We start from the raw sequence: 12865 nt of genomic DNA, 5'->3' as shown, positions 1-12865 counted from the left end.
AATTCATTTTAAGTGCTCTTGGGCATCATTTTGATAGCAGAATAATGAACATTGGGTATTTTATTTCTGATTATTTAGAACCAAGAACAGCATTTTATAAGCATTGCTAACTAGGCCTTATTTGTCAAATTCTATTTTCGTTTATTTTGACTAGACTGGGAATTTGTTTTTTTACTATGAGTTCAGATCTTGAAGAGACATGCCAGACATACACTATAAGCAGGCTATATACCTACGTGTACATGTATATATGTGAACAGTCATAAAACAGAATCTACTGAGAGTTGTTTTTCATGATACAGAATTTGATTCGTCGCTAGACTTGTAATTATTTTTTGGGGCTTTGCTGTATTAACGAGTACATCATATTATTCTTCTAAAGAATTCTAGGTTATGGAGATATTTTTATAGGAGTCGAGTTCATTAAAGATTATCTTTGATCATATTCACCCCGTTATTTACCAGTGTCAACCGCCGATACATTCATATTTCACTTATATTTCCAATTATTGTTTTCTCCTCTTTCTCTGATTTTATTTTTTGTAAAGGATGTCTGACTCTTGTTTTGATGATAGAGACAAGCCTGTAAATGAGATTGTTCAATAAATGACCATATTTATTTAAAAATAATTTGCTCTGATTTGTTTGTTCAGTCTAAAAATCGAAAAATAGTGACAAAATATATATATCTATATGTAAAAAAAAAGAAATATGATTATTAATTTGTAGAAATCAGTGCAGCAAGACACTGATATAAGCCACTGGTTTGACTTTAATAATTTTATATGGTTTAACCTTTTTTGAATAATTATATACTATAATATAACATAACTTCTCACCAGATGAGAGTACATGTACTTCGAAATGCGGACAGGCATGGTCCTTATATATGACAGATCTGCCATAGAGAAGAGTTTGAAGGGTGGGCCTAGCTGCAATAATGTAGCCCTCTCCGATTTAAAAAAAAAAATCGGGAGAGGGCTACATTATTGCAGCTAGGGTGAACCATGTAAAAAGCAGGGGCTGGCGCAAATTTACATGTACATGCACATCACCAGTGCAACCAAACCTTTATTCACATAAGCAAGATTAGAAACCACGCGAGATCAACAACTGATCAAGTCCAAAAGGCAGATATGAAAGGGACATAACTTCTCCAAACCTGTTAACTCATTTTATCTTTGTCCAAAATATGTAAAATCGTTAAAAAAAAAACCACCAGGAAAACGTCAGGTATTTCGGACTAATTTTATCTTTCAACTCGTATCATTTTCATGATTGTCGTAGCATGATACCTGTCAAATTTCAGTTTATCTGCTGTGAAACAGGTTTTTTTTTTCACGTCAAAACCCGAGATATTTGCCGCTAAACGGAAAATAAGCTAATCTATATTTGAATTTTTTAGGGTGTCTTGTTTTTGTTTAACTAAAAAAGTGTGATATTAACTTCTCTGTTACACTACAGTTATTGGCAAACAGGTGCTAAAATTTCATATTATGTACATCCCAAATGCAGTAAACTTGACCTGTACATATCATTTTTTGTTCACTGTATAGTCTTCCCGTTAAAACACAGAAATTGGTATTTTTATAATTAGATCTGCGATTATAAAATAGGTGTACCCAAAGCGGTCCTTTTCATTTATCAATTTTGGTTGTAAAATTTAACTGTCAATTATAGGTCGTTTTCTTCTTCGGTCGAGGATATTGGATTTGATCTAGAAAGCTTGTAAAACCTACCACAACGAATTTGAAACGAGAGAAAAATATATAAATCCACAAGTCGAGTAAATCTGCTATGTATCAAAGTTGAAAGGGGGGGGGGCTTAGACGCTTAAATTGCCGTCTCATTTGGTCGAAGAAATTTAATCTATACTCAATGGCCTTAAAAATAACACCAATGTTGGCGATGATTTTCTAGGTAATGCCATCCACAGTGTCCGATGTCTTTCTCTTAAAATTACACATGTTCACGCACACACACATATGTAAACACGCAAACATGCATACATGCACGCAAACTTCGTGTACCATAGGTGCTTTAGTACAGCCCCCTACTCCCTTCACTTTAGACCGCGGAGTTAAGTCGACCCTTCCTATTGATAGAAATTTCTTCTGTGGTCATGTATACAACACATACTATTTAAATGAAATGAAAAACACAGGGTTGTAAAACCACCCCTCCTGTTGATAAAAAGGAGAAAGGTAAAGGTTATCTTTAACGACGACTTTATCGACGGAAAAGGGGGGGGGGGGGGGTCGAATGTACCTTAAGTGTGAGTTCATAAGACATTATTTATGTACAGGTATACATGTACGTAGGTCGAGCTTTTGCAATGAACGATTTCAACTATTCACACCAAAAAAAACCATTTTATAAGAATATATAATAATTATTTCGTCAGAATATACATATATAGATAATAATACATATCCTTTTCCATATCACAGCCAGTATCAGTCCGAGACTCCAATATCAGCCCGAGGGCCGAAGGCGTGGGCTGTGTTAGATTCTTTATCAAAAAATACTTTCAAATAATAATTTACAATCAATTTGTTCTAGTTAGTGGTTTTTTTTTTACTAAGTATGTAATAAATGACTGTATCATTTCAATAATACACGAATGCAGTGCACTACAAAATATGTCAGATTTGTATTTTAAAAGTCTTACATGTATACGTACATGAACCGAAACTTTAGATGAACTCACTGGTACAGCCTTGACATACTAGTTTCACAATGTGCATTATATCTGATATTAGATATTTTTCCCCAGTTTCTAATTGTAAAACATACGGCATGTAGTGTATAGTTTAATATCCAGCGAGTATTACAATAAAATATAATGAGTTTTTTTACATACAACATTTAATTGCTGAAATAAATACACGTATGTGTAAATGATAGTCATTTTATGCTTGTTCATGTGTGCGAATTATGCAATAAAATCACGATATGTTTTGAAATGTTGTTTATTTTCAATTTGCAATGAAATCAACTCTTAAGATCACAATTTGGGGAATTCTGATATCGGTATCTGATAAAATGTGATTTTAATTCAGGTGTGGGAAACTTTTAATATAGGAGGTCACGTTTTTCTCTTGGATCTTGCATGCTAAAATATGTATTTTGTAAGAGGATATTTTGTTTCAGAATAATGACCAATACAATGAAATATTTTTTTCATATCGTTTCCATACTCCATGTGCATTACATGCTTATTTCAAACAAGACTATGTCCGTATGTTTATCTGTCTATCGTCCTTCTCTCTATCTTCAGGAATGTATTAATCAATCAACTGAAATCTCAAAAAAAAAAAATGGGAAATTGACACACGCCCTTGTGTATAAGAAGGTGGAATCATTTTTTACTCTCTATATATCATAATATTTCTTGTAGTCTTGTTAGCTATTTCTTACAGTCATAATGTTTATATACGTGCTTCTGAAAAACTTGGGCGTGCTCGATTTGGAACACCGAAAATGGATTATGTCTCTCCCAAAATAGTCTGCCCACACTGGCGTGGGAGTAGGGTATCAAAAGAAAAATATCATTCTAGATATGACAATTTTGATAGATCTGGCGCGCTTATATCAAAACCTTTCAATGCATCTCCTGCGGAGACACATCGTTTACTTATAAGAAATTTATCTGCTTGCTTCGATTGCTCATCCATTAAGACGTGCGTATGTACTTTCACATACCTGCATATATAAAAAATAATTTAAAATGAAGTCATTCGTGGGGGTAGTATTAATGGCTTAAATGTTGTGTAAATTATCACCTACAATTTGCATAACTTTGATAAAAGTGGAATATAGAAATATGAGAGAGAGAGAGAGAGAGAGAGAGAGAGAGAGAGAGAGAGAGAGAGAGAGAGAGAGAGAGAGAGAATTACTGAACAAGTAGAGCCCTTTGTAATAGAACTTACGTTTATTTTTGCTGTGTGGTTTATCTCTCTCTCTCTCTCTCTCTCTCTCTCTCTCTCTCTCTCTCTCTCTCTCTCTCTCCTACAAGGAACCGGATGAGTTGTAAATGTTTCTAATTGATTGACCAATACACCTTCTTCATCTGACTTATTTTGCACCGATAAGTATAAGATACCCTGATTACAATTGATATCAATTAGTTCCACTTGTAAATCGTATTGAGTTAATTCGTACCTACACTTCCGGATTGCGGACGCTAATTTCCGGAACAATAACAGCAAAGTGGAGGAAAAACAACCGCAAATTAATTAATTTTTTGCATCTAATCGACAACTCGAGATCGAAGTATCTCCCGTGAAATGACACCTTGTAGCTGATCAGGTATAATGTTCGTGCCGTTCTGAATCTGAGACATACATCTAATGATATTTAGCGCCTCTAAATGAGCTTATACTGGACTATCCGATACTTCGCCACCCGTGAGGCAGACGTACATTCCATGACATGACGGGAGAGAGAGCCGAGCCCGCTGAAAGTAAATCAAACTTCAATGTGATGGCTTCTCCACCCTTTTAAGCACGGATCGTCACAAGAATCCGCTAAAGAAAAAAAGTACAGAAATAAAATAGTTGTTGGCCTTGTCGCCAATCTTTGGATTATGTTTAGTTTGTTGTATCATTAGCTCACCCGAATCTAATGCGAGAAATCTACTGTGAATTTGTTCGGGGTCTGGCGGCATCGTGATGCGGCGTCGTGAACTTTTATTTCTAACTTCTCCAATTTCAATAAAACCTGGCACATAGCATCCTTGCAATTACGTAATAAACATTCATGGTGTCTTTTTTTTTAATAAAGGTCCAAGCTCCCTTTCAAGGGGGGTAATTAGCAAGTAATGAAAATGGGGTGGGTTTTATTTATAAACCTTGTTATCCAGAATCAGATAGCCAGCAATATCAGCAATTACATGAGTTTACTTACATGTATATTCGTAAATAGGAGATTCAAGTTTGTTCGATTTGCAACGGCTGGCAACATTGCTTCTAAAGTAACAATGAAGTACAATTAGAGAGAGAGAGAGAGAGAGAGAGAGAGAGAGAGAGAGAGAGAGAGAGAGAGAGAGAGAGAGAGTGTAGTGGAACCAAGAGTTATCTTTCTTGATCTTGTATTATACAGTCTAAGAGTTATTCCTCTTTATGTGGAACTCTTCTATGTTCAGTTTTTCACGCTGTATACGTGCGGTCCCGCCGCAGTGCTACACATTGTCTATACCAACATTTCCATGTTTCATCCTTGTCCCCTCAAATTGTAAGTATCATATGCATTTAGATATATGAAATGTTCATTTTATTTGTTGTTTTTGCCATGACATGTTTATATAAGCAAACATAAGCACCCTCGTAATGACTGTTACTGTAGTAGGTTGTAGGCGCCATATTTTCTCGTGTTTACATTTGTTGATGTTAAACATATAAGGATAACTTCATTATTTATATGATTTACTGGTCATTAATAAGTACACAGCACACCTATAAAGTGTGAATTCTATGTTTATATTTTTCAATTAAATTATTTTCCCTTTTTTACCTACATTCCATAATTTCCCTCGGGCTACTGTTTCAATACTGGGTGCACATTTTGGAATTCGTCTATTTTGATAATTGTCAATTTATTTCTTATGAAAACTATGATATATATACATATATGATATAAATGTATTATTGTGTGAATTGTTAAAATGTCAGTTTGCATATTATTCCATGTATTTATAAATTGTTTATAATTTGTTTCAGCAATTTACCACTTCAGATCTACATCAGATCTACATTCAATAAAGATTACCAATAATTATTGAATATGGTTATACTTGCTGTTTTTCAAACAGTACAGTAAATTGAATTTAAACACCAAGGAAACATGGCTACTGGAGGGCTCCCCTTACCACGGAACGGTGATTCCCAGAACGAGATTGAAGAAACCAACACCTCTACCAAGGATAAACGTGATGTTATCTTGAGTGAGAAAGGACTCTTAGCATTTGAAGAAGAATGTTCAAAATATAAAAAACCTATATTCGAAACATGGGGGAAAGTCGAGAAATGCATTCTACGTGTGCAAAAATGTGACAGAACTATTGAACAATATCAAATCTTACAGAGTGATATAGAGAACACATTCAGTGAGTTTCACAACAGTATTAAACAGTACCTTGTCTTTCTACAAAGACACTCTAGAAGTGAACAAGGTAAAAGTGAGATAAAACGATGTACCGAGGACTTTGAAAAAGGAAAGTCAGTGGTTTACAAAGCCTTAGACAACATAAAAGCTGCAAAATTAGACCTCTTAGAAACAGCCTCAGAAATATCAACAACCAGCACTGAGAGGAAAAGAAGAAAAGAGCGGAAGTTGGAAGTAATGAAAAAAGAAGCAGAGCTAAGAAAACAGAAACTTCGCCTTGAGGAAGATGAATCAATACGCATAGCTGAAATGAACAGAAAAAAGTGTGAGTTGGACATTGACTTAGATTTACTGAAACAAGAACAGAGTGCTAGTGATGATGAACTTTCAATGGAGCAAGACCTTGCGGACATTGAGAGAGAGAGTTCAGGGGAACGAACACAGAAGTTTGTGGAAAACATCCCTTCCAATCCTGTTGATGTCCAGATACCCACAACTGAATCGCCTCATGTGCTATCTGAAATGGCCCTGCTTATGATTAAAAAGCAAATGCTTCCTGAACGTTTTTCAAACTTTGATGACTCGCCAGATTCGTACAATGCCTGGAAGGAAACATTTACCAATATTATCAGTGAACTAAAAGTTTCCTGTAATGAAGAACTTGAGTTAATGTTAAATAGACTCACTGGCAATTCCAAACTTACAGCAATTGGAATTCGCAATGCAAATCCTGGGAAACCTAAGGAAGCACTTCAAATAATCTGGAAAAGACTTGATGAGATGTACGGGAGACCAGAAATGATCGAAGCGTCGATACGTCACCAGCTAGAAAACTTTCGACCAGTGACATCAGCTGAAAACAAGCGCCTGTATGACTTGTTAAACATTCTCATTAAGATAGAATCACTGATGGCCAATTCAACATTTTCTACAAGTCTATCGTATTTTAACTCGTCAATTGGAGTGAATCCTATCATCAACAAATTACCATTTCACCTGCAGGAAAAATGGATCGCCAAAGCCTCCAATTTCAAAAAGTTAAACAAAGTGCCGTTCCCACCATTTTCATATTTTGTGACATTTGTACGCGAAATGAGTGAAATCAGAAATGATCCGGCATTTGTATTCACCAACAGCCGACAACCAGCTCTCAAGAGACCGGTATACTCCAAAAAGTCTGAGGTGTCAACAGACAACAACAACAACGCCCGCTGTCCATATCATAAGGCAGATCATAGCATCCATGATTGTAGAGCCTTCCGTGCGAAACCGTTCTTTGAACGCAAGAACTTCTTACAAAGTAAAAACATTTGTACTAGATGTTGCACCTCAACTAGTCATACAGCAAAAGACTGCCAAGTCAAAATCCAATGTACCGCGTGTGGGAGTGTTTATCATACGACAGCTTTGCATATAAACAAAGCTCCATCATCAAGCCCAAGCATGCATGGCGGGGAGAAAATGTATAACTCATCTCTACAAACCATGAAGTCAGAAACAGACAACATATCGCCTGTACCTATGAAAGCTTCAACAAACACTAGTGTCAAGTGTACTACATTCTGTGGTGACCATTATCAAGGCAGATCATGCAGCAAAATTTTCCTTGTGGATGTATTTCACACAGACTGTCCTAACAACATGTATCGTGTTTACGCAATCGTGGATGACCAATGTAACCAGTCTCTTGCATCTCCAGAACTATTTGATGCCTTGAACATTATGTCCTCACCCATTCATTACACTTTGACAACATGTATGGGAAAAACAGCCCAAAATGGTCGGCAGGCACATGGTATGAAGATACGATCATTGGACACAGCTGTGACAATGGACCTTCCTCTTCTGATGGAATGTGATGACATCCCTAACGAAACCTCTGAAATTCCTACACCAGAAGTTGCTAAGAGCTACCCTCACCTTCTCAGAATTGCATCTAGTATACCTGAGTTTGATGTGAATTCAAAAATACAGCTCCTTATTGGTAGAGACTTGATTGAGGCCCATCACATTGAAGAGCAGATCACTGGACCTCGAGGGGAACCATTCGCTCAAAGACTTAGTCTTGGTTGGGCTATAATTGGTGAAGTTTGTCTCGGTAGACTTCATAGAAGAACTTCCGTGAATGTCAACAAAGTGTCTATTCTCAATGATGGTAGAGTTACGTGCAGTCAACCGTGTCAGAACAACATTGATGTGAAAGAGCAAACACTTGTGTCTAACTATATAATTGGTGAGCATGACTTTCAATTTCATGGTGAAGATGTCTTCATGAAGACCCCTGAAGATGATTGTACTGGTTTATCGGTAGAAGACAGACTATTCCTAAAGTTGATGGATAGATCATTCACTAAAGACAAGGACGGCATGTGGACTGCACCTCTTCCTTTTCGAGAGAACCAACCTGATCTTCCTAACAACAGACCTCAGGCATTACATCGAGCTCAGATACTACACAACAGTTTACAGAAAGATACAGAAAAGAAGAGACAGTTTGTGAAATTCATGGAGAAAGTTCTAAACAGTGGAGCAGCAGAAGTTGCGCCACCTCCAACAAGCACAGGTTGCTGGTACCTACCTTTGTTTGGCGTTCGCAACCCAAAGAAACCAGATCAAATAAGAGGCGTTTTTGATTCGTCAGCTAAGTATGGTGGAGTTTCCCTCAATTCAGTACTCATGTCTGGTCCAGACATGATCAACAGTCTTCTTGGGATCTTACTTCGCTTTAGGAAGGATGAGGTGGCGATGGCAGCAGATATAGAGCAGATGTTTTACCGATTTCGTGTTGATGAAGACCACCGCAATTACCTACGCTTCTTTTGGTATAAAGAAAACAACCCAGATGACATCATGATAGAGTACAGAATGACTTCACATGTATTCGGCAACAGTCCGTCGCCTGCTATTGCATCTTATGGACTCCTTAAGACTGTCGAACACGCTGATCGAGATGTGAAAAACTTTGTACATCATAACTTCTACGTTGATGACGGGTTAATCTCTTTACCAAATGAATCAGATGCTATCAGCCTGATGAAGCGAACACAGTCAACCATGAAACAGGAAAGCCAGATTCGTCTTCACAAAATCACGTCCAACAAACAAGCTGTGATGGACGCTTTTGATGTCAGTGATCATGGAGAACAGCTGAAAGAAATAGATAGTGATGACATGATACACAGATCTCTTGGACTTTGTTGGAGACTGAAGGATGATACTTTTGTGTTTACTGTACCTACTGAAGAGAAACCTTTTACTCGTCGCGGTCTGCTCTCAACTGTAAACAGCCTATTCGACCCATTAGGTTTCATATCACCAATCATCATCAGCGGTAAAATACTTCTCCGAGAATGCACACCTGAAGGAGTTGACTGGGATGAACCATTACCTGTCAATAATCTTCAAAAGTGGAAGGAGTGGCAATCGTCTCTTCACTGTCTCAGTGATATCGCCATTCCCCGTATGATGTCTCACACCTCTGTTAGTTCAGCTCAGACAGCAGAAGTTCACATATTCTCAGATGCTTCAGAAAAGGCAATAGCAGCATCAGCATATATAAAAACTGTAAGTGATGGACAAACAAGCGTTCGATTCATCATGGGAAGAAGCAAGTTAGCACCTCTTAATGGCCACACCATTCCTCGCCTAGAATTGTGTGGAGCTGTCTTAGCAACGGAACTCGCAGAGATCATATCTGTACAACTTGGCATCCCATTGCAAACCATGAGATTTTACACAGATAGCAGAGTTGTGTTAGGCTACATTGGTAATAGGACTCGAAGATTTTACACCTATGTAAGCAACCGAGTTGATCGTATTCTACGAATATCTAATGCCAACCAATGGAACTTCATTTCCAGTGAAAAGAATCCTGCAGATTCTTGTACAAGATGCAACACTAATGTGATCAACATTATGCGGTTACCATGGATTACTGGTCCACAATGGTTGTGTGATGTGACGGAAATGAAACCTACACAGTTTCCACTTGTTGAACCTGATAGTGACAGAGAAGTCCGTCCAATCGATAGACCTGTAATATGTTCACAAACTGATGTTACCATTACAACAACAGGATCTGATCTGATTACCAAGAAATTTGATCGATTTGATCGTTGGAGTTGTCTCATTATGGTCATTGCTTGTCTCAAGCGAGTTTGCCGCAGGTTTAGAGCTTGTCGTGACCAGAAACCTATGCAACTTACCCGTCATGATGAAATTCGTGAAGCAGAGACCTTTGTCCTAAAACAGATTCAACAAGAATTCTTCTCTAAAGAGATAAACAGTTTAAAGTCTGGAAAACCTTTGAACAAAGACACAAGTATATCCACACTTGCACCATTCTTAGATGAAAATGGACTAATGTGTGTTGGTGGAAGATTGAACAAAGCTGCTGGATTTTTACCATCAAAGGAAATCAATCCAATTATTCTTCCCAAGAACAGTCATATCTCTGTTCTTTTGATACGTCATTTTCACGAGCAAGTCAAACATCAGGGGAGATTATTCACTGAAGGTGCACTTCGTACGGCAGGTTATTGGATCCTGGGAGGCAAGCGCATGATTTCATCTTTCATTCACACTTGCGTGACTTGTCGAAAACTTCGCCGTGGCCTTGAAACACAGATGATGGCAGACTTACCAGAGGACAGGATCACACCAGGCCCAGCTTTCACATCTGTTGGAATTGATGTCTTCGGACCATGGGAAGTCTGTACCCGCAGAACTAGAGGAGGAGCTGCAAACAGCAAGAGATGGGGACTGATGTTTACCTGTTTAACATCAAGAGCGGCTCACATAGAGGTTATTGAAGAGATGTCGAGTTCATGTTTTATAAATGCGCTGCGTAGATTTCTATCACTCCGTGGCCCAGTGAAGATAATAAGATCTGACCGAGGCACCAATTTCATTGGAGCTGCTGAGGAAATGAGAGTGAACACGATAAAAGTAGAAGAGGGACCAGTTCAACAGTTCCTGGACAAATCCTACATCACCTGGATTTTCAATGTCCCACATTCCTCCCATATGGGTGGTGTCTGGGAGCGAGTCATAGGAATGACAAGGAAAATCCTTGATTCAATGCTTTTGGAATCTAGTGGTAAACCTCTAACACATGAGACATTAGCAACATTATTATGTGAAGTTTGTGCCATCATAAACTCTAGACCTATAGCACCGATACCTTCGGATCCAAATGACCCAATGATTCTTACACCAACTATGATTCTCACCGGTAAAGTTGATTTCCTACCAGTCGTGTCTGATTCACTCAGTCTACAAGACGTTTACAGAGCGCAATGGAAACGTGTCCAAATCCTTGCAGATATTTTCTGGAATCAGTGGCGTAAGCAGTATATATCTATCCTACAAAGTAGACGTAAGTGGAAAAGCAAAACCAGAAACGTTAAAGTAGATGATGTGGTACTGTTGAAAGATCCCGCTGAACACCGGAACAACTGGCCAACTGGTATTATCGACCGCGTATTTCCAAGTGACGATGGAATCGTGAGAAAAGTTGTTGTGCGAACTATTCGAGCAGGAAAACCAACATTTTACATTCGACCAATTCATGATCTCGTGTTGCTAATAGAAAGTGAACAGTGACTAGATGTAAACTGTAACTTATGGACTGTGAATAATGAACTGTAACTTATGGACTGTGAATAATGGACTGTTAACAATGAATTTGTAAACATTGACTTGTATTATGATTCATGTATCAAGTGATCACGAGATGTATTGTTTATCAACTAGTTTATCACAATTTTGAAATGTTTTGTGCATGCATATGAGTAGTGGCATCTCAAAGATGCCAGGCGGGGAGTGTAGTGGAACCAAGAGTTATCTTTCTTGATCTTGTATTATACAGTCTAAGAGTTATTCCTCTTTATGTGGAACTCTTCTATGTTCAGTTTTTCACGCTGTATACGTGCGGTCCCGCCGCAGTGCTACACATTGTCTATACCAACATTTCCATGTTTCATCCTTGTCCCCTCAAATTGTAAGTATCATATGCATTTAGATATATGAAATGTTCATTTTATTTGTTGTTTTTGCCATGACATGTTTATATAAGCAAACATAAGCACCCTCGTAATGACTGTTACTGTAGTAGGTTGTAGGCGCCATATTTTCTCGTGTTTACATTTGTTGATGTTAAACATATAAGGATAACTTCATTATTTATATGATTTACTGGTCATTAATAAGTACACAGCACACCTATAAAGTGTGAATTCTATGTTTATATTTTTCAATTAAATTATTTTCCCTTTTTTACCTACATTCCATAATTTCCCTCGGGCTACTGTTTCAATACTGGGTGCACATTTTGGAATTCGTCTATTTTGATAATTGTCAATTTATTTCTTATGAAAACTATGATATATATACATATATGATATAAATGTATTATTGTGTGAATTGTTAAAATGTCAGTTTGCATATTATTCCATGTATTTATAAATTGTTTATAATTTGTTTCAGCAATTTACCACTTCAGATCTACATCAGATCTACATTCAATAAAGATTACCAATAATTATTGAATATGGTTATACTTGCTGTTTTTCAAACAGTACAGAGAGAGAGAGAGAAAGAGAGAGAGAGAGATTTTCAGATAATTGGATTTTGCTTTATATATGTATCGTTAAGTTAGCTTGTATGCACGCATCTTCTATCATATAAGAATACCATCATATAGATCATAACCCCAAAACAGATGACTGCATCCCACACCATTTCAGAACTCTTTCTTGGT

General features: G+C 37.3%; 1 protein-coding gene across 2 annotated transcripts; it reads left to right on the top strand.

Moving 5' to 3' along the window:
- The first annotated feature begins 5063 nt into the window (after positions 1-5063).
- Positions 5064-12697, top strand: LOC109620969 (uncharacterized). Of its 2 annotated transcripts, none has more exons than XR_010711029.1 (2): positions 5064-12106; positions 12592-12697. XR_010711029.1 is itself a non-coding variant. In XM_066076275.1 (2 exons), the coding sequence occupies exon 2, from the start codon at positions 5845-5847 to the stop codon at positions 11707-11709; it is 5865 nt and encodes a 1954-aa protein (XP_065932347.1). In that variant the 5' UTR covers positions 5064-5235; positions 5721-5844; the 3' UTR covers positions 11710-12687. The 2 variants fall into 2 exon arrangements, 1 of the variants encoding a protein (XP_065932347.1); XM_066076275.1 differs by having other exon boundaries at positions 5064-5235; positions 5721-12687.
- Positions 12698-12865: the final 168 nt, after the last annotated feature.

The sequence above is a fragment of the Magallana gigas genome, chromosome 2 (assembly GCF_963853765.1).
Source record: "Magallana gigas chromosome 2, xbMagGiga1.1, whole genome shotgun sequence".
In the NCBI taxonomy this organism is placed as follows: domain Eukaryota; kingdom Metazoa; phylum Mollusca; class Bivalvia; order Ostreida; family Ostreidae; genus Magallana; species Magallana gigas.
The sequence above is the reverse complement of the archived record's forward strand: the minus strand, read 5'-3'. Positions and strand labels throughout refer to the sequence as shown.

Coding starts and splice junctions, on each gene's coding strand:
- LOC109620969 (XM_066076275.1), top strand. CDS start 5,845: ATGGCTACTGGAGGGCTCCCCTTACCACGGAACGGTGATTCCCAGAAC.